The 21,780-nt window shown below is 41.7% G+C and overlaps 1 protein-coding gene across 1 annotated transcript in view; it reads right to left on the minus strand.

Moving 5' to 3' along the window:
* The window catches only part of LOC134755147 (uncharacterized), a 103,787-nt gene that overhangs the window by 61,928 nt on the left and 20,079 nt on the right, over window positions 1-21,780 (minus strand). Inside the window, exons 18-37 of the mRNA XM_063691632.1 lie at window positions 20,901-21,085; window positions 19,880-20,065; window positions 17,847-17,982; window positions 17,390-17,569; window positions 16,275-16,557; window positions 14,676-14,974; window positions 13,511-13,681; window positions 12,896-13,090; window positions 11,886-12,071; window positions 10,801-10,970; window positions 9,598-9,812; window positions 8,193-8,355; window positions 6,615-6,840; window positions 5,368-5,472; window positions 4,440-4,551; window positions 3,983-4,135; window positions 3,332-3,450; window positions 1,735-1,932; window positions 1,166-1,348; window positions 1-5 (exon numbers count right to left, since the gene is read on the minus strand). The exon at window positions 1-5 is cut by the window's left edge and continues 94 nt beyond it. Of these exons, the coding sequence (XP_063547702.1) occupies window positions 1-5; window positions 1,166-1,348; window positions 1,735-1,932; window positions 3,332-3,450; window positions 3,983-4,135; window positions 4,440-4,551; window positions 5,368-5,472; window positions 6,615-6,840; window positions 8,193-8,355; window positions 9,598-9,812; window positions 10,801-10,970; window positions 11,886-12,071; window positions 12,896-13,090; window positions 13,511-13,681; window positions 14,676-14,974; window positions 16,275-16,557; window positions 17,390-17,569; window positions 17,847-17,982; window positions 19,880-20,065; window positions 20,901-21,085 (3,470 nt within the window). The remainder of the gene's footprint in view (window positions 6-1,165; window positions 1,349-1,734; window positions 1,933-3,331; window positions 3,451-3,982; window positions 4,136-4,439; window positions 4,552-5,367; window positions 5,473-6,614; window positions 6,841-8,192; window positions 8,356-9,597; window positions 9,813-10,800; window positions 10,971-11,885; window positions 12,072-12,895; window positions 13,091-13,510; window positions 13,682-14,675; window positions 14,975-16,274; window positions 16,558-17,389; window positions 17,570-17,846; window positions 17,983-19,879; window positions 20,066-20,900; window positions 21,086-21,780) is intronic.

Raw genomic sequence — 21,780 nt, forward strand, 5'->3', positions numbered from 1 at the left:
ACATACTGAAAGAAAACGATCATGTCGTAAGCCTGTACCACAGAATAAATAATAGCACTACCGTACAGAAAGGAAACTTCCTACAAAACCGAAGTTTGACAACGGTTCAGGGACGAATCATGCTGTCCCTTTCTAATATATGGCACTATCCCTTTCGGCTATTTAGGGTTGTCAAAATTCAAGTCATTATCTTATCTGTGGTCGTGCACGCAAAGGGGCGTCAAGTTTGTGTCAACCCTAAATTGCTCGGAGCAATGCTGAGCCGAACGGAGCCGAGAATACCCGAAAGGAGGAGTTTCGCACCCCTGCCTGTACTAATGAGGGCTAACGCGTATGAATTCCCCGCTAGGGGCGCTAGTGTAGATGGTGGTCTTTTCCATAGTTCGAAATGTCAAATGTCACTTGTCACTTCAATGACTGACAGCTGTTCTTTAGTCTTTTGGACCACCATCAACTGATGGTGAGCAAAAAAACGATAGCCCTCATTGACCGAGCGAGCGTGAAGCGTCTCCGTTTCAGCTTTGAAATGCTTTTTTTATGTCCGGCTGTTCTCTATACGTGGCATTTCACAATCAATTCTAGGTAAACTGTGAGCAGCACCGGTATCATGGCCGCGTTTTTGTCACTTGTCATATCATGCGTCACTTTCGCACTTACGTACGTACTTTTTGGTGGCACGTAAGGGGTTAAACTAACCCTTTAACCCTTTAGCGCCACTTGCACCATCCCACTAACCCGGGGTTAACCAGTTAAACCGTTAACCCAGTGTCAAATTGTACTGATAACCATGGTAACTCCAGGTTTAACCGGTACGGTGAGTAACAGAGGGAGTACCGGAGGAACGAGTCCCACATACCACCCCATCCCCAACGGGCCTTCGCAGCTCGGGGGTGAGATACGTAAATGTATTTACCCCTGCGACAAAAAAAAAGGTTTAACCGGTTAACCCCGGGTGAAAGGGATGGTGCAAGTGGCCCTTATAAAGCATAAGGGTGTCAGAATTTATGCAAAATCGAACCCTATCACTTTTAAGTAAAGTTCTAAATCAGGTGGGAAATATATTACCTCTGCCTTATAAACGCTTAATGATAGTATCTCATATCATAACCAAGGAGCGGAATTCTCATAGCAAAAATCAAAAGTCAAGAGGGATTTACTTATGCACCTTCATAATGTGCGCATGAAAGGTCACCGTCGGGTAATACAGCGTGTCCAAGGTGACCTTGGCTGTGGTGTCGAAATTCTCGATGATGACGTCATCCCGCGGTGGTTTCGTGGGGTGGAAACGTTCCCTCAGTACATCTATGATGCCTTGGCCGTCGTCTAGGAATAGTACTGCTATACCGAACTGAAAATAAATAATTCCTGTCACAAACGTTTAACCTAAAAATATTAGTGAAAGCGTGCTAGTCTTGGAGACCCTTTACATCTCTAAGGATTATTTGATGATCGTTTTTTTTATTATATAATTACATTTTAGCTCTACCACTTAGAGACTTACATCCCTAAAGAATTTTAGTATTTTTCTGTTGTTTGTATATTTTTTATTATAGTTTTTTTTTGTGTAATCTAATCTCTAACAAAGTATCTAATATTTCATCGGATTCCATATAATTGTATTTTTTTTAAATTTTTGGTTATTTTTATAACCAACTAGTAAAAATTTGACATGTAAAAGTGGCCTATGCCCAGATGCTGTAGAAGCTAAACAAAACAATGCTTAGGTATATTTACCTTATGTGTAGACAATCGTATGGACAACTCCAAATCCAGCCCATCTCCATAAATGTTCTTCAAAACCAGTCCATTCTCCTCAAAACCTTCTAGGGGAGTGTACAATTTGTACACGTAGACAAAGTTGACGGGCGAGCGGTAGTGCCAGATACCAGTGAAGCCGAAGTCCATTGAGGCCCAGCCCACTCTGAAGTCAACCTTATGGGGAAAAAAATAGAGGTCAAAAGTTTAATGTCACGAAGTTTCGGATGCATTGGGTTATGGACTTTATGATTTTTTTATTTTAAAACTAACACGGGAGTTAATCGCGTAAAAAACTTACGTTTATTGTTGACGTTTCGAACGTGACGTTACGTTCGTGGTCACAGGCAGACTGGCGAGGAATTGTATCAACATCTTCTTGCTGCGCGGGTTTTGCGAACTACCCGCGCTTTTATGAAATTTTATTTGTATCGCTGGGTACAGGGAGTGGGTCCAAAATATGTGAGATATTTCAAAAAAAAGTTTTTTTTTGGAAAAATACGGAACACAAGGACATGAGATTCTCACATGGGGTAATATCGCTATGCCAAAAAGCACAGAACACCAGTTTGCGCTAAAATCACAGCAGTCACCACATACGCTAGAGCTAGCGGTCGGAGCGAACGGCAGTGCGAAACATGACGATTTGGCAAGTGATGTAAAACAACGGAGAATTTTGCATATTTTGTCGGATTTATTCCCTTTATGAGCAACCCCAAGACATCTTATTTATCATCATCATTGGCCACAGCATCTTGACAGATGATTGTTGCAGCGACAGTTTATTATGAAGAAGAGGTCTGTGCGCCGTCGGAGATCGGAGGTGCGGCACATCTCTTCCTGTGGCTGTAAAGTCCAATCGCAGCACGACACTTTCTGCCACAAAGATCGCAGGTGAAACGCGAGTCTGTTGGTGGTTCCTGTGCAGCCCGGAGTCTTTTCTGCTTCAAATCATCGAGCCAGACTTCGTCATGCTTCGCTACGCCATCACGTAGAAGGTTACGCCATCCCGCTCTTTCAAGGGCTTCCGTTTCCCAGGTGTTCGGGTCGATGCCAAAGGACAACATGTCCCGCTTGCAGGAATCCTTATAGCGAAGCATGGGGCGTCCGACTGGTCGTTCGGCGTATGCAATTTCGCTCAGCAACACTGCCCGGGGAAGTCTATCTGGGTCCATACGTAAAACATGCCATGGCCATGGGCCATGTTTTACGTATCTTATTTATACTACTTCAGTAACGTGTAGAGCCATCGTCATTTCGCCATTTCGCCAATCACGGCAGCTCCCCAGATTGGCGAAATCGGAAGAAACGCGCTGCAGCTGAGGGTCCCGCAAGCCACAACGCCGCAGATAGGCCAACGAAGAAGAACATCCACAAAGCCATGACAGGCCAACTCACATGGCAAGTCATGGCCAAGAAGCTCCCGCCCTTAGAATAAGGGCACAGTAGAGACCCACCCGTAGTTACGGGAGTTGAGACCGCCAAAAATCCCCAGGGATGGGAACGCAACTCATACTTCCCCATAAGGAGGTATGAAAGAAGCTGTAGTAGTAACGTGTAATTAGGCGTAACTTACCTCCTCTTTCCCCCGTTTTGCGGTAACCATGGCTCTGGTGAGGTACTGTATGGGGAGAGCGACATGTCCAAACACGTTGAAGTCTTGCGTAGATATCAGCCTCAATAGAATTTCAACACCTGTGGAATGTAGAATTTCGTACTTAAAATACTGAAAGGTATAGTATGAATTATCTCAGAAGATTTTTTCGGGCTCGGGCCCTAATCTGTTAAACAAAAGCCTTCGTTTCTTTTAAGAGCGGTCTTCGGCACGTGCCAAAGCAACCATGTCGTTTAAAAAGCAACTATCGTGATAGTATTAAGGTTCAAAACGTTACAGTTTATTCAGAGAACAATCAGGGTGGTATTTTATTTGGAGATAACAAAACGTGTTATCTCCGAATGGGCTGTTTCATGAATTTGAACCATATAAATAGGATGGTAAATTAGCTTTTTAAACGGGCTTGTTCCCGTTACTAATGTCGGGGCTATTAGCAGTAAGCAGTATAACCACTGCATAAGGGAAACAATACCTTTAATAGGATGGATTATAATGACGTAAAAGTTAATCAATGACTAGTTTTGCGTGCTGTTTTATTACAGATAATCTTTTTTCAATGATAAAACGTTCACTTGCTACAAGAATTATATTCCAAACGATTACAAAACTAACCTGTAGTGGTGTTAGCGGTGACCACCATAGCCACGAGGTGTCTATCAGCCTCGACGAAGCCAAATCTGGCCGTGAGAATGTGAGAGGCGTCCGCGGCGGCTGGTTCGGTCACGTTCACTACCAACATGCAGTTGGTGATGCGTCGCATGTGACCTGAAATGAAATATAAGTTAATTTCGTTTCAAGAGAAAGTAACAAGAAGTTATTTGGTAAGGAAAAGCGTCAACAGTATCTCGGTAGTATATGACAGTTGTTTCAGTAAAATTTATATATAGTACTTACCTAGTGTGACTGACTACTTAAAACACAGATCAAAATTTTTAATAAAATATTTTGATTTGTTTCCAAAAGTTGTGTAACATTTATTATTAAAAAGCTTTAGTGTCGGAGGCCAAGATCCGCTTCGGGTCGTCGCGCCACAGCAGTAAGTAAGTAAGTTGAATAATAAGTTTAATACCATTGACGAAGATCTTTCGTTTCTTCTCTTCTAAGTTTAATAAAGTGACGCCATTGATGTCTCTCTTGAGTCCCAGTACGAGTTTTGTGTCTAAGAACCCGCTTCGGTATCCCTGTAAACAGACAACATTGATTATTGATCCTGTAACTAAAATTAAGTATTGATTAGATACTAGCCTCTGTAAAGGATTCGACTAAAAAAAGGATGGCATAAATCCTAGAGTAACTTATATAATATAAGAGTGCTAGAGTGGATTTATCAGTTTGAAGTTGATATGTAAGTTTATTTAATTATAGTATGTATAGTATGTTTATGTAAGTTTATTCTCGGTAGTGTGTATTATTTATCGCTATATTTTTTGTTTTAAGTTACCTATTCTGCTTTTTTTTGTTCAATGCCTGCACCTATCACTGTTTCTGTTTAGCCTGGTGGTTGACTGGTAGAGAATGCCTTTCGGCATTAAGTCCGCCATTTGTACTTTATTTGTTATATTGTGCAATAAAGTTTAAAAAAAAAAAAATAGTATATTCAATCCTGATGACAAAAAAATATGTCCCAAAAATTTGTATGAAAATTGTACATTCCAGTACGTCACGCAAGTGAAAAACATATTTCACACTAAAACGTGACGTAATGAAATGGACATTTTGGGACATTTTTTTTTATAGGCAGGATAGAGAATGCTGTCGATTCTGAGTAGAATGAGCTCAATAATGTCCAGATTTGAAAGAATCAGGTTTTCAATATTTATTTTAGAAAACGCCCTATAGCGGTGACAAACGGTTTAGTGCAACCAACTATATTATACTGTACGTTTTCCATTTAGTACTCACGTACTAACGTTATGATAAGGGTAAGAAAATACCGTCTTGCCATGTTTCGGCGACAATTCTGTGGCCTATAACTTGAGTTGATAGTAAGTACTTACTTGGAAGGGTGTGATGAGAATGACCGTGCCAGTGATGTTGTTTTCATGTCGCCCGCGGTCTAGTAGCCACGACGAGTTTATCATCAGCATACCCTCTTCGTTATACTGAAACAAAAAATAATGTATAGGTCAAACCGTTTCAGTAATGGCAAAGATAGATATAACTCCGTAATAGATGGATACAGTCTAAGGAAAAAACGTGCCTCGAAAATCAAGAAAATTTGACTCTCGATCAGATGGCGCCACTAGTTTTGGCCTACACTCGTATAGAGGGCATTGACGGTTTCATTTGTTATTTAACAATTTTACCGCATATCAGTGAAAGAACATGGGTCAAAATCATAAAAATAATTAATGCAGATAAAAAAAATCATTTATCTATATTTAAATACATTTTATCGTATTTTTATAGATCTTCATTTTTAGTTTTAAAGTGTGTCGACAGATGGCAGTGAATTTACTGGGGTTACAAAATTTACTATGACAGTACCGCTCTAGTATAAGTTACTCTATGGTAATGGCATTATCTTTTAGACTAATGCCATAAATGGTCAAATGGCTATGATAGATCAAAACTATGTAATATTATTAATTTGTAAAGACGGGGCCTATCCCACAATTACAATTTACAAGTGACAAGTTACAAATATGTATTTATTACAACATGGGCATATCACAAAATTTGCAAATGACAAAAATGTAATGGAAAATTTATACAAATATGTAAATTGCCGCGACAAATCTACAATACACGTAAACAAGACGCGTAAATTAATACAGAAGTCGTTTATTTTTAACTTTGATTTGTGAAATATGATTCAGATTTTTTGTACCATGGCAGGGTCGCCATGTAAGGCTGTAATAAATTAAGATGGTTTTAATTTTAGATACCTGAAAACTCAGCGTACCTTAGGCAACGTAGAATCTTAGGCATCTTAGTAGAATTCACTACAGCATTGAGTTCCCCGTAGAACTGGTTGGTTTTGAACAGGTATACATATATCTATGACATTTTACGTTGACGAATAATAGTACATTATTGTCGAGGCTCGGAAGAAGCTACTTGCTGGCTGAGGATTCGTTTTAAACGGACGACCTTGGGAGTGTGACCGTGTTTTTAACTTTTTAATTTTTTGACCGACCATAAGCTACGCATTTCGCGACCAATTTTTTAACCGGCAACGTCGACTTTGCCGCCCTTTTTGAGAAAAGGATATTGATATAATATGTATATTTTAAATGGGTACCTGGAAGCTTAGTAACGTATCTGCACTCTTCTTCCAAATCACCCGATGTTTCGCTATAGCGGCCGCCTTAGGCAACGTAGGTATGGTCGAGTTGACTACAGCATTCAACTCTCCGTAAAACTCGTTGGTTTTGAATAGGTAGTCAGCTAGGAGGCTGAAGGCTAAGTAGTCCTCCATCCAATTCATGCTGCCGTTCACGGCTTGTAGGTTGTCGTGGTAACGCCACCTGGTGGAAAAGATAAATAGTTAATTCTTAATAGGACCTTATTGTCGATGGCGCTTACGCCGCACAGCGTCGCGCGGCATTGTATTTATATCGGAGCATAGTTTATAATGGCGTAAGCGCCATCGACAATAAGGTCCCTTTTTATAGAAAATACCACATATTATCCATAAACACATACCACATAAGCCGTTTATTTAGCTTTATTAATAAATTCATGAGGTTGAATATCACAAAACAGTACATTTTGAAGAGCTATAAGGTATTGAATTGTTATTATTATGCTCTCTCCATTACGAATCAATTAATCTTCTACTTGCATTAATTTAAAGCTAACTTTCCCTCATCCTGACACACCACAGCATGTAGGCCTCAATTAGCCTCATGCATGAAGTTTATATTTGAAAGAAATATTTTTTAATTCGGATGTTTGTTACCGATTACCGTTATATCACGTTACAAATGCATTTCCGTTATTAAATTATCATTTAATTGCTTAAAATAATAAATAAAAAGTACAAAAATTTGCCCGCGAAAAACGTCGTGTGACGTGACGCGTTCGACATATTAGTTCACATAAGTGTCATTAGTAGCAAACGTTAGTTGGACCGTCCAACGTGTGACGTCATCACGCTCTGTTGAATTCGCGCCAAAAATTATGAGCGTTTCAACCGCTCAATATTTTTCGACATTTTAAATATTTTTTTAATAAAATAATGTGTAGGTTTACGAAAGTATTTTTATTTTTTCCGGTGTTCAAACGATATAAATTATGATTCCAAAAAAACATGCAGGGATCTAATTGTCACGTAGTTCAATTTAACTTGTTGATTCACATGACGTTGAAGTTAGCGTCTTTCCATCCAGAAAATGGGGTATCTCCTGTTAAGCTTTGTAGTATTGACTCACCACATTAAATCGGTCTTGATTTTACATTATACACGTTGGCTTAAAAATAAGTGCATTCCCGTTGTCAAGGAGGTTTTGGGATTATACTAAACAACTTTTACTATGGGATCAGCCCCGAAATCGCGAAAAAAATTTGGCTGTTTCATACATTTTTGCTGGTCCATTTTCTATGGGAGGCATCGATGATGGGAGGGTAAATTATTACTGTATATGTATACTCTATAACCCAAAGACCTAACCCAAAGATCTAAGACCCAAAAAGCGATGGATGGATTGTGTGAAAGAGGATATGAGAAAGAAAGGAGTGAGTGCTGAGGTGACGAAAGATAGAGGAGAATGGAAGAGAAAAACATGTTGTGCCGACCCCACATAACGTGGGATAAGGGTAGGAAGAAGAAGATGTATACTCTATAACCTAAGGTTTGATTCATCTTGTCGTTACTCACATGACGTTAAAGCTAGTATCCTTCCAGCCAGCGAATGGGGTGTCCATACTAGAAAGTAGTGCGTATACGGTCTCCTGTTTGGCCTCTGAGTACATTTTAACGCGCCATAGTATGTTGGCTTCGGGAGCCCAGCCCATACGGACATGCCATTCGCAGTACCAATCTGAAATTACAGTAAATTAGGAAGGGGATCAAAATAATGCAGAGAGGACAGAGGAACACAAATGTGTTTATTGTTAATCATCCATACTAATATTATAAATGCGAAAGCCTCTCTGTCTGTGTTACCTCTTCACGTTTCAACCGCTGAACCGATTTAATTTAAATTTGGCATAGAGATAGTTTGAGTCCCGGAGAAGGACATAGTTTCATCCCGAAAATTATCCCTTAAGAGGGTCAAAAGCGGGTTGGAATTGAGATAATTATTTAATTGCCTGATAATTTGTGTAAGCAAGCGTATGCTCAAATTGATTGATTGCCATTTGACTTTATCCAGGCGCTATTCTTACTCTAGCTGCGGTTACTAAGTCTACGCAGATGAAGTCACGGGCAAAAACTAGTCCATATAAATGCACGTGTTCTGACTGATTGACTGACTGACTCATCAACGCATAGCCGAAACTACAAAAGATAGAAAGTTGAAATTTGCACACCAGGTTACATTTATAATGTTTACAAGAGATAAGAAGCGATCTTGAGAAATTCAACCCCTAAGGGGATTAAAAAGGGGATGAAAGTTTGTATGGGTTCAAGGTTTATTTTAAGCTAGTTCAGAAATAATTTTAATATGAGCTAGTGCGGGTATGCTGCTAAGCTACCTATAGTTTTCATTTGGAAGTCAGCGTTTAATGACAGTTTAGAGTTGTGTGGTAATAAAGTGGTAACTATTAGCAATAAAAATATTTGCCAAAGAACTTTGACCGTAGTAACCTCTCAGTAAGAACTCAAATTTTCGGTTCACCATCTTATTGAACATTATAATGGAGGCTTGTACCCTTGCTGTCCAGTTATATGTTAATAGGTACTTTTTACGGAGGGTTCTAATAAATATTGAATACCTGCTTCTTTCAAATTTGGACATTCTTGGGCTCATTCTACTAAGAATCGACAGCATTCTCCATCCCGCCATTAAAAAAAGATGTCCCAAAATGTCCATTCTATTACGTCACGTAAGTGTGAAATTTTTATTCACTTGTATGTGCGTGACGTAGTGGAATGTACAATTTTCCCACAAATTTTTGGAACATTTTTTTATCATCAAGATTGAATATGTTAGTGATTCTGAGTTGAAAGAACCCAAAAACACCAGGAGCGGTGAGAATCAGGTTTTCAATATTGATTTTAGAAGACGCCCATATCAGTTGAAGTTGGCGCTAAGACGCTTCCCGCGATTATTCGTGCTCACCTTCCAATAGAAACTCAAACTCCCCATTAACCATCCTATTAGGGTAATACAGTGTAAGGTGCCCCCCATGGTGCCAAGTGCCCTTGTTGTCTAACTGTATGTCGATGGATATTTTTTGCGAGGGGTCCCGGTTCGCATCCCAGTTGAAGGCAGCGCTGAGGCGTTTCTGGCGTGGAGTAAGCCAGCGTTTGTAGGAGATGTGGACGTCGCGGAGTCTGAAAATATACACTGATTACGGGCGGTGTTACCAGGATATGTGGATGAAGGCATTTGCCCAGCAGTCTAAGCTATTAAACAAGTTATTTTCGATGAGAAAAATTGACGTCACTGAATAGTCCTAGTTACATCGTCAACCATTTCATTTTATTTGTAATTCAATTTATTTGTACATTATTTAACTCAGTTTCTTTTTAATAATCAGTACAATTAAGTGTCTGATTGTGCTAACTATGGGCGCTACATGTCGTTTGAATACTCATAACTGTGTGGCTACCTACAGGATAGGCGCTGCCTAATGTAGGAACCATTGTAGAATTTAGTCCTTGTTTATGTTACCTGCTTATCTTTTATGTTTAATATTTAGGCCCAATGATACCATATATGTAGTTACTGAAATAATAATTTACTTTACTTTACATGTCCTCATTTTTAAAACGTCGGAAACAAACCAAGGTTGTCGTACTTTTGACCGAGGATGTGCTGTGAATGCCATGGATGCAGGCGAGGATGTGTTGATAGCGCCAACATTGGTACTCGGAATATCGGACGGTGCCATGGTATTTGGGCGTTTTCTAAAATAAATATTGAAAACCCGATTCTCACAGATCGTGGTGATTTCGGGTTCTTTTAACTCAGAATCACTAGCACATTCAAATCTGATGATAAAAAATGTCCCATTTGTATGAAAATTTTACGTTCCACTACGTCACGCACATACAAGTGAAAAAATTGTTCACACTAAAACGTGACGTAATGGTATGGACATTTTGGGACATCTTTTTTTAATGGTGGGATGGAGAATGCTGTCGATTCTGAGTAGAATGAGCCCAAGAATGTCCAGATTTGAAAGTGATTCTTTTCAATATTTCTTTTAGAAAACGCCCATTTACACGAGTAGTGTCGCAGAGGTAAGGTTAAATATTCCGTCAGGCCTTTTGCCGTCGACCTTGGCATCATATAATTTTTAAGAAACAAAATACTTACTGGTCAAAGTGTACGTCCATGGACACGTCGGTGTTGTTAGTAAGGTCCGCGTTGAGGGTCAAACTGTACGCTTTGTCGTTCGCGTCCACCTCTACGTAGGTTGTGAAGTTTTGTTCCGAGAGTAAGACGTAGCGAAGAAGCATTCTGTATTTGTCTTCGTTGTACTCGCCCTAGAACATTATCAACATTATTCACGTGTATTACAAAACCAAACCAAACGGAGACGCCTTGTCTGTAATTTTCTGTACAAAACAGTCTGCCGATTTTTGCGTGGGAGGGGCACGTCAAATGTATACGTAACGTAAAAATAGCCATGTCAGATAAACGTCAGTCCATACATTGTGTATGGACCATTGGCCGCCTATTTTCGACAGAAGGGAACGCCTGTTGATGGCTAAACCTCCGGCGTAAACCTCGCATCGACAGCTATATCCTTGAAGTGGTTACTGCTCAGTATCAGCTTGAGCCGATGCGACGCCATATTGGTTTTTGACTGGTCTTGATACAGCGCGTTTATGTTGATATTTATATTTATTGCATTATTCTCTCACCTGACCAACAAAAGTAAGCTGCCTATTATCCTGCGTAAACCTCGCATCGACAGCTATGTCCTTGAAGTGGTTACTGTTCAGTATCAGCTTGAGCCGATGCGACGCCATATTGGTTTTTGACTGGTCTTGATACATCTGGTCTATGTTGATATTCATATTTATTGCATTATTTTCTCACCTGACCAACAAAAGTAAGCTGCCTATTATCCTGCGTAAACCTCGCATCGACAGCTATGTCCTTGAAGTGGTTACTGTTCAGTATCAGCTTGAGCCGATGCGACGCCATGTTGGTTTTCGACTGGTCTTGATACAGCTGGTCTATGTTGATATTTATATTTATTGCATTATTTTCTCACCTGACCAACAAAAGTAAGCTGCCTATTATCCTGCGTAAACCTCGCATCGACAGCTATATCCTTGAAGTGGTTACTATTAAGTATCAGCTTGAGCCGATGCGACGCCATATTGGTTTTCGACTGGTCTTGATACAGCTGGTCTATGTTGATATTTATATGTATTGCATTATTTTCTCACCTGACCAACAAAAGTAAGCTGCCTATTATCCTGCGTAAACCTCGCATCGACAGCTATGTCCTTGAAGTGGTTACTGTTCAGTATCAGCTTGAGCCGATGCGACGCCATGTTGGTTTTCGACTGGTCCTGATACAGCGCGTCTACGTTGAAATCCACGCCCGTGAACCAGACGCCTGCTGCGTTCACCTGTCAAAGGATTTAGAAATTTACAAGGAGGTAGTAGAGTTTAAATTACGAAAGTCCTTTTGGAGGGATACAATGTGTGTAGCTAGGAAATCACGATACCTGTCGTAGAATCTATTTATTCTTATTCTGTCATAGGTACAATCGGGGACATTGCCGGTGAACCACTTCAGAATTCTTTTTCCTCGATACTTACGAGCGAGCTAAACTCCGCCTCTCATGGAGATAACCAATTACGATGCATTTAGGATTCTTTATCTTAATAACGAAAAGGGTAAAAATAGATAATGAGACAAACAATAGGTAGTAAGGACAGTTTATTACTTGTTGTTGTTTAGGCTAAGCTTCGCCTCCCCATAAAGATAATCAATTAGGATGCATTTTAAATTTCTTATCTTAGTTTGCAAATGCCGACCGTCACAAGGACAATGGACGGCAATGAACTTAATCTGAACTAACTTTTTTTTCAACACCCACATATTTAAGTGCCATGGTATTGGTCATCACTTTTATGATATCGCCTGACCGTCTGCAAAACGTTTAAATGATTTTTGCCCTTAATGTGGTTCACCGGGAATGTCCTCGATTGTACATACATGTGCTAAACTATATGTTTACATGTCAGTCTATAGGTAAAGTGAGTATACATTTATAAAATGAATCTATAAGTCAGCAGTGCACCCTCCCACGGCCTTTCAATAGCGTAGGATACTAGGTAAGGTTACTTTTAAAAATCAAAGTATTAAAAGGAACACAACTCCTGTTCCTGAAAGCCTTAGGTGATTGAATACGTAAACTGTTAGTTAAAAGCTAAATACGATAATTACCTGGAACTCTTTATCTTCCTTCTCATGCACTTTCGCCTTGATAGAGCAATCGTGTAGCGTTGGTAGCGAAGTATTTAGTTCTGCCGTCGCGAATAACTTCGTACCGGGCGGGTAGTACAGAACGCCTGATACTAGAATGTCTTTGGACTTCGGGTTCACGTTTAGAAGAGCCACTACTGTGTATTTCTTGCCGAGCTGTAAAAAATAGAATTATTAGAGACTTGAATTTCGAATATCACGTTGATGAAAATAAGATGAAATACACTATAGGCTGTGCTATAGGGTTGGCACATGTTAAATTTTATAACTAAATCTAGTGAAATAGATAGAAAATGAGCAATTTATAACAATAAATTAAATCAAATTTATTCAATAAATGTCAGTATAACAATAAAAAAACATTTCAATAATAACTTAAGACTAAACTTAAGCCATTTACCTCCTAATATTCAAATACCATTCGCACAGGCCTCGGTTTGGTGATGGTGAGATGTGTGGCTAACTTCATGCCAAGAGGTGTGTCAATGCGCGTGTAGCCGAACGTCAGCGACGGGTCTATGGCCGGGTCTCTTGAGGAAGACACGTTGAAGCTGATGTCCAGGTACGTTTGCTTACCTCTTGATACTCGAATACCATCTGCATAGGTCTCGGTTTGGTGATGGTGAGATGTGTGGCTAACTTCATGCCAAGAGGTGTGTCAATGCGCGTGTAGCCGAACGTCAGCGACGGGTCTATGGCCGGGTCTCTTGAGGAAGACACGTTGAAGCTGATGTCCAGGTACGTTTGCTTACCTCTTGATACTCGAATACCATCTGCATAGGTCTCGGTTTGGTGATGGTGAGATGTGTGGCTAACTTCATGCCAAGAGGTGTGTAGCCGAACGTCAGCGACGGGTCTATGGCCGGGCCTCTTGAGGAAGACACGTTGAAGCTGATGTCCAGGTGCGTTTGCTTACCTCTTGATACTCGAATACCATCTGCATAGGTCTCGGTTTGGTGATGGTGAGATGTGTGGCTAACTTCATGCCAAGAGGTGTGTAGCCGAACGTCAGCGACGGGTCTATGGCCGGGCCTCTTGAGGAAGACACGTTGAAGCTCATGTCCAGGTGCGTTTACTTACCTCTTGATACTCGAATACCATCTGCATAGGTCTCGGTTTGGTGATGGTGAGATGTGTGGCTAACTTCATGCCAAGAGGTGTGTAGCCGAACGTCAGCGACGGGTCTATGGCCGGGCCTCTTGAGGAAGACACGTTGAAGCTCATGTCCAGGTGCGTTTACTTACCTCTTGATACTCGAATACCATCCGCATAGGCCTCGGTTTGGTGATGGTGAGATGTGTGGCTAACTTCATGCCAAGAGGTGTGTCAATGCGCATGTAGCCGAACGTCAGCGACGGGTCTATGGCCGGGCCTCTTGAGGAAGACACGTTGAAGCTCATGTCCAGGTGCGTTTGCTTACCTCTTGATACTCGAATACCATCCGCATAGGTCTCGGTTTGGTGATGGTGAGATGTGTGGCTAACTTCGTGCCAAGAGGTGTGTCAATGCGCGTGTAGCCGAACGTCAGCGACGGCTCTATGGCCGGGTCACGGGACGAAGACACGTTAAAGCTCATGTCCAGGTGCGTTTGCGATTTCTGAAAAAAAAACAGTGATTTTAAAAATAAAAGAAAAATGGAAAAGTTTCACATACAAAGAAGCATATAACATAAAGTTTTCGTTTTTTTCTAACTGTGTTTTCATCACAAGACGAAATTCTGTGTACTTGCTTGTGTAAAAACACTTACCATATTCTTCAACACAGCAAAGAAGTTATACATAGGATACGCCGTGAATTCCATCGCCAGTTCTCCGTACAAATCATGTCTATTCCCCAGCGGTCGCTCACTATACAACCCTTCTAACTTAATCGTCTGTGTCTTATTCTTGTAGCTCTGGTAGTCTAAAGTTAGTTGGAGTCCGTGGGAGGGTCCGTTGAGGGTGTAATAGCCGACGAGGTGGCTGGCTTGCTGTCGCATGTGGAAGTCTACAAGGATGTCCGCTTGTGTGACGCCGCCTTTAGTTCGTACTTTGAATTGGCCTGGAGAATAAACAGTTAAATATCAGTTCTGATATCAGGATTCTTTGTTAGCATTCTCTGTCTAATGAGGGCTACCGTTTTTGTGCTCACCAGTTGGCGCCACTGTAGATGAAATATAAACACAAGAAGACGTCGGTCTACTACTCGGAACTACTTAAGAAATATACTTACCAGTTAATTCACCAATCTTCTCATCATTGACAACCTAGTACGCCTTCGGCAACCATACATATCCACACATGATGTCAGTCTTCTTCACGACATGACTATATCAAAATGCTTCCTTCCATCTATAACCAGACTGGCTTCAACTTGACATTGATATATTCAGATAACTACTTACCAGTTAACTCACCAATCGTCTCATCATTGACGACAGTACGCCTTCGGCAACCACACATATCCAAACATGATATCTGTCTTCTTCAGAGACATGACTATCAAAATGCTTCCTTCCATCTATGACCAGACTGGCTTCCACTAACTAATAGATAGTTATTTGCATATTCAGATAACTACTCAAGAAACATACTGACCAGTTAACTCAGTAATCTTCTCATCACTGACAACCCAGTACGCCTTCGGCAACCACACATATCCAAACATGATATCTGTCTTCTTCAGAGACATGATTATCAAAATGCTTCCTTCCATCTATGACCAGACTGGCTTCCACTAACTAATAATTATTGGCATATTCAGATAACTACTCAAGAAACATACTGACCAGTTAACTCAGCAATCTTCTCATCATTGACAACCCAGTACGCCTTCGGCAACCACACATATCCAAACATGATATCTGTCTTCTTCAGAGACATGATTATCAAAATGCTTCCTTCCATCTATGACCAGACTGGCTTCCACTAACTAATAATTATTGGCATATTCAGATAACTACTTAAGAAATATACTCACCAGTTAACTCAGCAATCTTCTCATCATTGACAACCCAGTACGCCTTCGGCAACCACACATATCCAAACATGATATCTGTCTTCTTCAGAGACATGACTATCAAAATGCTTCCTTCCATCTATGGCCAGACTGGCTTCCACTAACTAATAGTTATTGGCGTATTCAGATAACTACTCAAGAAATATACTCACCAGTTAACTCAGCAATCTTCTCATCATTGACAACCCAGTACGCCTTCGGCAACCACACATATCCAAACATGATATCTGTCTTCTTCAGAGACATGACTATTAACATGCTTCCTTCCATCTATGACCAGACTGGCTTCCACTAACTAATAGTTATTGGCGTATTCAGATAACTACTCAAGAAACATACTCACCAGTTAACTCAGCAATCTTCTCATCATTGACAACCCAGTACGCCTTCGGCAACCACACGTATCCAAACATGATATCAGTCTTCTTTAACGACATGACTGTATCAAAATGCTTCCTTCCATCTATAACTAAACTTGCTTCAACTGACTTCACGTTGGCGGTATTGAGATACGCTCCTTTAGCTTTAAGAGTGTTTTTGGCGGATTGGAAGGTAAGGCTGGCTGTGTAGGACGTGTTGGTTTCCGTGTTGGATAGGTTCAGGACTGCGTCGATCATGCGTTTCTCCTGTAGAAAGATTTGTTAAGTATGTAGGACATTGAGAACCGAGATTTTTAGGAAGATAAACCGCTCAAAAATGATTTTCAATACGTTCAGTTAAAAGAGAGATCAAGTTTATCCCACAGTTGCTACTCCTTTATAAAAAGAAAAAAATCTTTGAGGATGTGCATAGAAACGTCGCAAAATTTTTAGCGGTTGTTCCCATTATAGTGAGAATCATGACATCGTATCCTATTTCCTCAGACCAGCGGTGGAAGCATGGTTCCATTTTTATCGCCTGTCTCTATGCCTGTCACTTTCGCACTTACATACTTGTTAGAACGTGACAGGCATGGTGACAGGTGATAAAAACGACCGTGCTACGGCCGCTGGCTGTCAGGAGTGTCGAAGGTAAAGACAATGACGTCACTTCTATAGTTGGTCAAACCAAATAGTCAGTAAATAAGAACAAAAAAAAACTATACTCATCCTTTTCTTTTGGGTGTTTGTACTAGTGTAAGACAAATTTAGTATGATTCTCTCTGTCTATGTTTGAAATGAGACAGTCCTTTGACAAACTATAATTCTTATCCCACTCGTATTGGAAGGAGTACGTCTTGGGGTACGGTGAAGCGTATGTTTTTTTTTTATGAAATAGGAGGCAAACGAGCAGACGGATCACCTGATGGTAAGCGATTACCGCCGCCCATGGACACCCGCAACACCAGAGGGGTTGTAAGTGCGTGCGTTTACGTGTAAGGTGGAAGTAATGACGTCACTGGGCTGGTTATTGTCCCACTTCTATTGCAAGGAGTATGTTTTTGAAAGTAGCCATAAGCACATTAAGTCCGTAAGATACCTGGCTGTCTGGAGTGTCGAAGGTGAAGGCGATGACGTCACTCGTTTGATTCTTATCCCACTTGTATTGGAAGGAGTATATCTTGGCGGACGGGTCGGCTTTCTCGAGCGACAGGACGTACTTGGCCGGACCGCTCATTATGAAGTACGGAGCGTCTCTCAGGTTCGTCATGTCTGGGAACTGGGAAGACATTTTTATCTATTAACTAAATAACTAGGTGACGATATAATTACATACTTATTTACGTACTAAGATAACATCCATTACTAAGGAAAATGCATGCTTTTTAAGAAGGGCCACTACCCACTGGGTTACGTTAAACAAATAATTAATAAATTATAGAAGAAAAAGAAGTATCATTCACTGAGTTCCTAGTCCAGTAGGTTGAGTTGAGTTATTTCTTTTCAGACCACATCATAGACGTTTTATAAAGTCAATAATTTCAGAGTGTTAGTACCCGATAGGAGGCGCAGACTTTAATGCCAATGCCCTTGTCGAAGGCGGACCAGCTGCAAGTGTTCTGTTCTATTTTGTTGGTGTTCAGCCCCTGCTGCTGCAACTCTTCGTCGCCGTGGAGGATTATCAGTTCAGATCTAAAAAAAAATGTGGTGATACATAATTTCCGTGACTGCTCCCTAAAGATATCATGTTATATCAATTCTATGATTTGAAAGGAATACTTTGCATGAACAACCAACTATAACAACAACAACAACGCGAGTTCGAATCCCAGCTCGTACCAATGAGTTTCGTGGAACTTTTGTACAAATTATAATTTTATTTTTACCAATAGCTTTTCGGCAAAGGAAAACATCTCCAGGAAACCGGAACAGTCCCAATAAGGTCTAATTTTATCTCTGGGTTCAGACCGAAGCCTCGACGGGTTGACTGTAACTAGCTTGGCAGCGAATATTTCTCTCTTCTCACTGGACAGGGACAGATCAAGCCTGACCAGACCATTGCCACGGATGTTGAGCTTGGCCTCGACGGCAGTAGTGGTGTAGAGACGCGTGTTGACTGTAACTCACTTGGCTGCGAATATTTCTCTCTTCTCACTGGGCAGGAATAGATCAAGCCAGACCAGACCATTGCCACGGATGTTGAGCTTGGCCTCGATGGCGGTAGCGGTGTAGAGACGCGTGTTGACTGTAACTCACTTGGCTGCGAATATTTTTGTCTTCTCACTGGTCAGGAATAGATCAAGCCTGACCAGACCAATGCCACGGATGTTGAGCTTGGCCTCGACGGCGGTAGCAGTGTAGAGACGCGTGTTAACTGTAACTCACTTGGCTGCGAATATTTATCTATTCTCACTGGACAGGGACAGATCAAGCCTGACCAGACCAATGCCACGGATGCTTGGCCTCGACGGCGGTGGCTGTGTAGAGACGCATGTTGACTGTAACCAACTTAGCTGCGAATATTTCTCTCTTCTCACTGGGCAGGGACAGGTCGAGCCGCACCAGGCCGAGGCCGCGGATGTTGAGCTTGGCCTCGATGGCGTTGGGTAACATATCGACTGTAACTTACTTGGCTGCAAATATTTCTCTCTTCTCACTGGGCAGGGACAGGTCGAGCCGCACCAGGCCGAGGCCGCGGATGTTGAGCTTGGCCTCGATGGCGTTGGGTAACATATCGACTGTAACTTACTTGGCTGCAAATATTTCTCTCTTCTCACTGGGCAGGGACAGGTCGAGCCGCACCAGGCCGAGGCCGCGGATGTTGAGCTTGGCCTCGATGGCGTTGGGTAACATATCGACTGTAACTTACTTGGCTGCAAATATTTCTCTCTTCTCACTGGGCAGGGACAGGTCGAGCCGCACCAGGCCGAGGCCGCGGATGTTGAGCTTGGCCTCGATGGCGTTGGGTAACATATCGACTGTAACTTACTTGGCTGCAAATATTTCTCTCTTCTCACTGGGCAGGGACAGGTCGAGCCGCACCAGGCCGAGGCCGCGGATGTTGAGCTTGGCCTCGATGGCGTTGGGTAACATATCGACTGTAACTTACTTGGCTGCAAATATTTCTCTCTTCTCACTGGGCAGGGACAGGTCGAGCCGCACCAGGCCGAGGCCGCGGATGTTGAGCTTGGCCTCGATGGCGTTGGGTAACATATCGACTGTAACTTACTTGGCTGCAAATATTTCTCTCTTCTCACTGGGCAGGGACAGGTCGAGCCGCACCAGGCCGAGGCCGCGGATGTTGAGCTTGGCCTCGATGGCGTTGGGTAACATATCGACTGTAACTTACTTGGCTGCAAATATTTCTCTCTTCTCACTGGGCAGGGACAGGTCGAGCCGCACCAGGCCGAGGCCGCGGATGTTGAGCTTGGCCTCGATGGCGTTGGGTAACATATCGACTGTAACTTACTTGGCTGCAAATATTTCTCTCTTCTCACTGGGCAGGGACAGGTCGAGCCGCACCAGGCCGAGGCCGCGGATGTTGAGCTTGGCCTCGATGGCGTTGGGTAACATATCGACTGTAACTTACTTGGCTGCAAATATTTCTCTCTTCTCACTGGGCAGGGACAGGTCGAGCCGCACCAGGCCGAGGCCGCGGATGTTGAGCTTGGCCTCGAGGGCGGTGGCGGTGTAGAGGCGCATGTTCACGCGGATGCCGCTGGAGCTGAGGTCACCGGCGTTTACGGACATGGTTGCCGCTATGTTTACTGCAACGCTGTGGGAAAAGTTTATGTAAAAGTGGAGTGCGAAGAAAATTTAACAGGTTATGTTTAACTGAATAAGAAATCGTTTTTTAGGGTTCCGTACCCAAAGGGTAAAAACGGGACCCTATTACTAAGACTCCGCTGTCCGTCTGTCTGTCTGTCCGTCTGTCTGTCACCAGGCTGTATCTCATGAACCGCGATAGCTAGACAGTTGAAATTTTCACAGATGATGTATTCCTGTTGCCGCTATAACAACAAATACTAAAAAGTACGGAACCCTCGGTGGGCGAGTCCGACTCGCACTTGGCCGGTTATTTTATTATGGTGATCTTACTAACTTTCGTTTACAGTTTCCATAAGTGGCATAAGTAGATACAGTAAAAAAAGAATAAACAGTAGGGAATATTACGCGAAACTCTGCGTAGATTGCGCCACTACCACGATCTGAGGGTCTATCGCGAAACTAGAAAATCGAAATTTAGTTATCTAACATCTCTGTCACTTGCATATTCGAGCGATAAAGCGGCAGATATCGAAATGTCGGATTCGCGTTTCCCTATAGATCCTCTGTAAACAAACCGCCTTGATGCATCAATGTCATATTTTATTATCTCTGAAAACTTGTCAAAAAAAATGTTAAAGGCACAGTATGTATAAGTTACTCCATGGTTTACTAAAAAGGCTAGTGCTGCACTCTGGTGGCAGAACATTGCAGTAATACCCCCTATTCATCCGATATAATTAAGTAAACTGATTATTAACTAAACATGTTATGAGTTATGTAACTAATCACCCCATTACATGACGACCCTGCCAGCATACGGTGATCAATGGTTAATGTCTTACCTGGGATGTATCTTGCCCTCAAAGTCCAGATTCCCGCTTTGTCTAAACTTATCCAGCATAGTCCCCGATAGTTTGGTATTGACGTAGCTAGTTCCCATAAGGTTCATATTCAGGGGTAAACCGCAGCCAGTGGGAACGGAAAACGTAGTATCGAGGAAGAGGGATGCCTTGTTGTAGGAGATTTCCTGAGAATAAAAACAAAATAAAAGGCATGTAAGGCTAATGGCTACAAGGGCATCAAAAGTATGACAACTGAGAATAAAGTCAACAAGACCCAACTTGAAGAAAATGTTATTAAAATTCGCCTTAGCCACAAATTTCAGACGTGTAATAGTACTAGAGGCTCTAGACTGTAATAATATACCTATTACTAACGAAATAATTATCCATTTTGAGTTATCTCAAACTGCATTACAATTTAACTTGGACTTAAACTAAGTAATCATTAATAGTTAAAAGATCTTAAACATGGACTCAACCCTATGTGTAGTCTCTTTAAAAACCTACCAGACAATATTTCCAAAATCCTCAACTGTGGATTAAGCCTCTCCAAGCTCTTTAAAATCTCATCATTCCCTTCCGCCGCGTTCCAATACGAAATCTCATTCACGAACACATTCACCCCCAACTCCGCCATAGGGAACTGGACTCTACCTCGCACGTCTTCATAATATCAACAGTCGTATAAAAATACTACCTTTCCAGACAATATTTCCAGTATCCTCAACTGCGGATTGAGCCTCTCCAAGCTCTTCACAATCTCATCATTCCCCTCCGCGTTCCAATACGAAATCTCATTCCCGAACACTTTCACTCCCAACTCCGCCATGGGGAACTGGTGCTTTAGCGCTTTATTCTTGTACGGGGTGTCGTCGACTCT

This window comes from Cydia strobilella, chromosome 2 (assembly GCF_947568885.1).
Source record: "Cydia strobilella chromosome 2, ilCydStro3.1, whole genome shotgun sequence".
NCBI classification, from domain to species: Eukaryota; Metazoa; Arthropoda; class Insecta; order Lepidoptera; family Tortricidae; genus Cydia; species Cydia strobilella.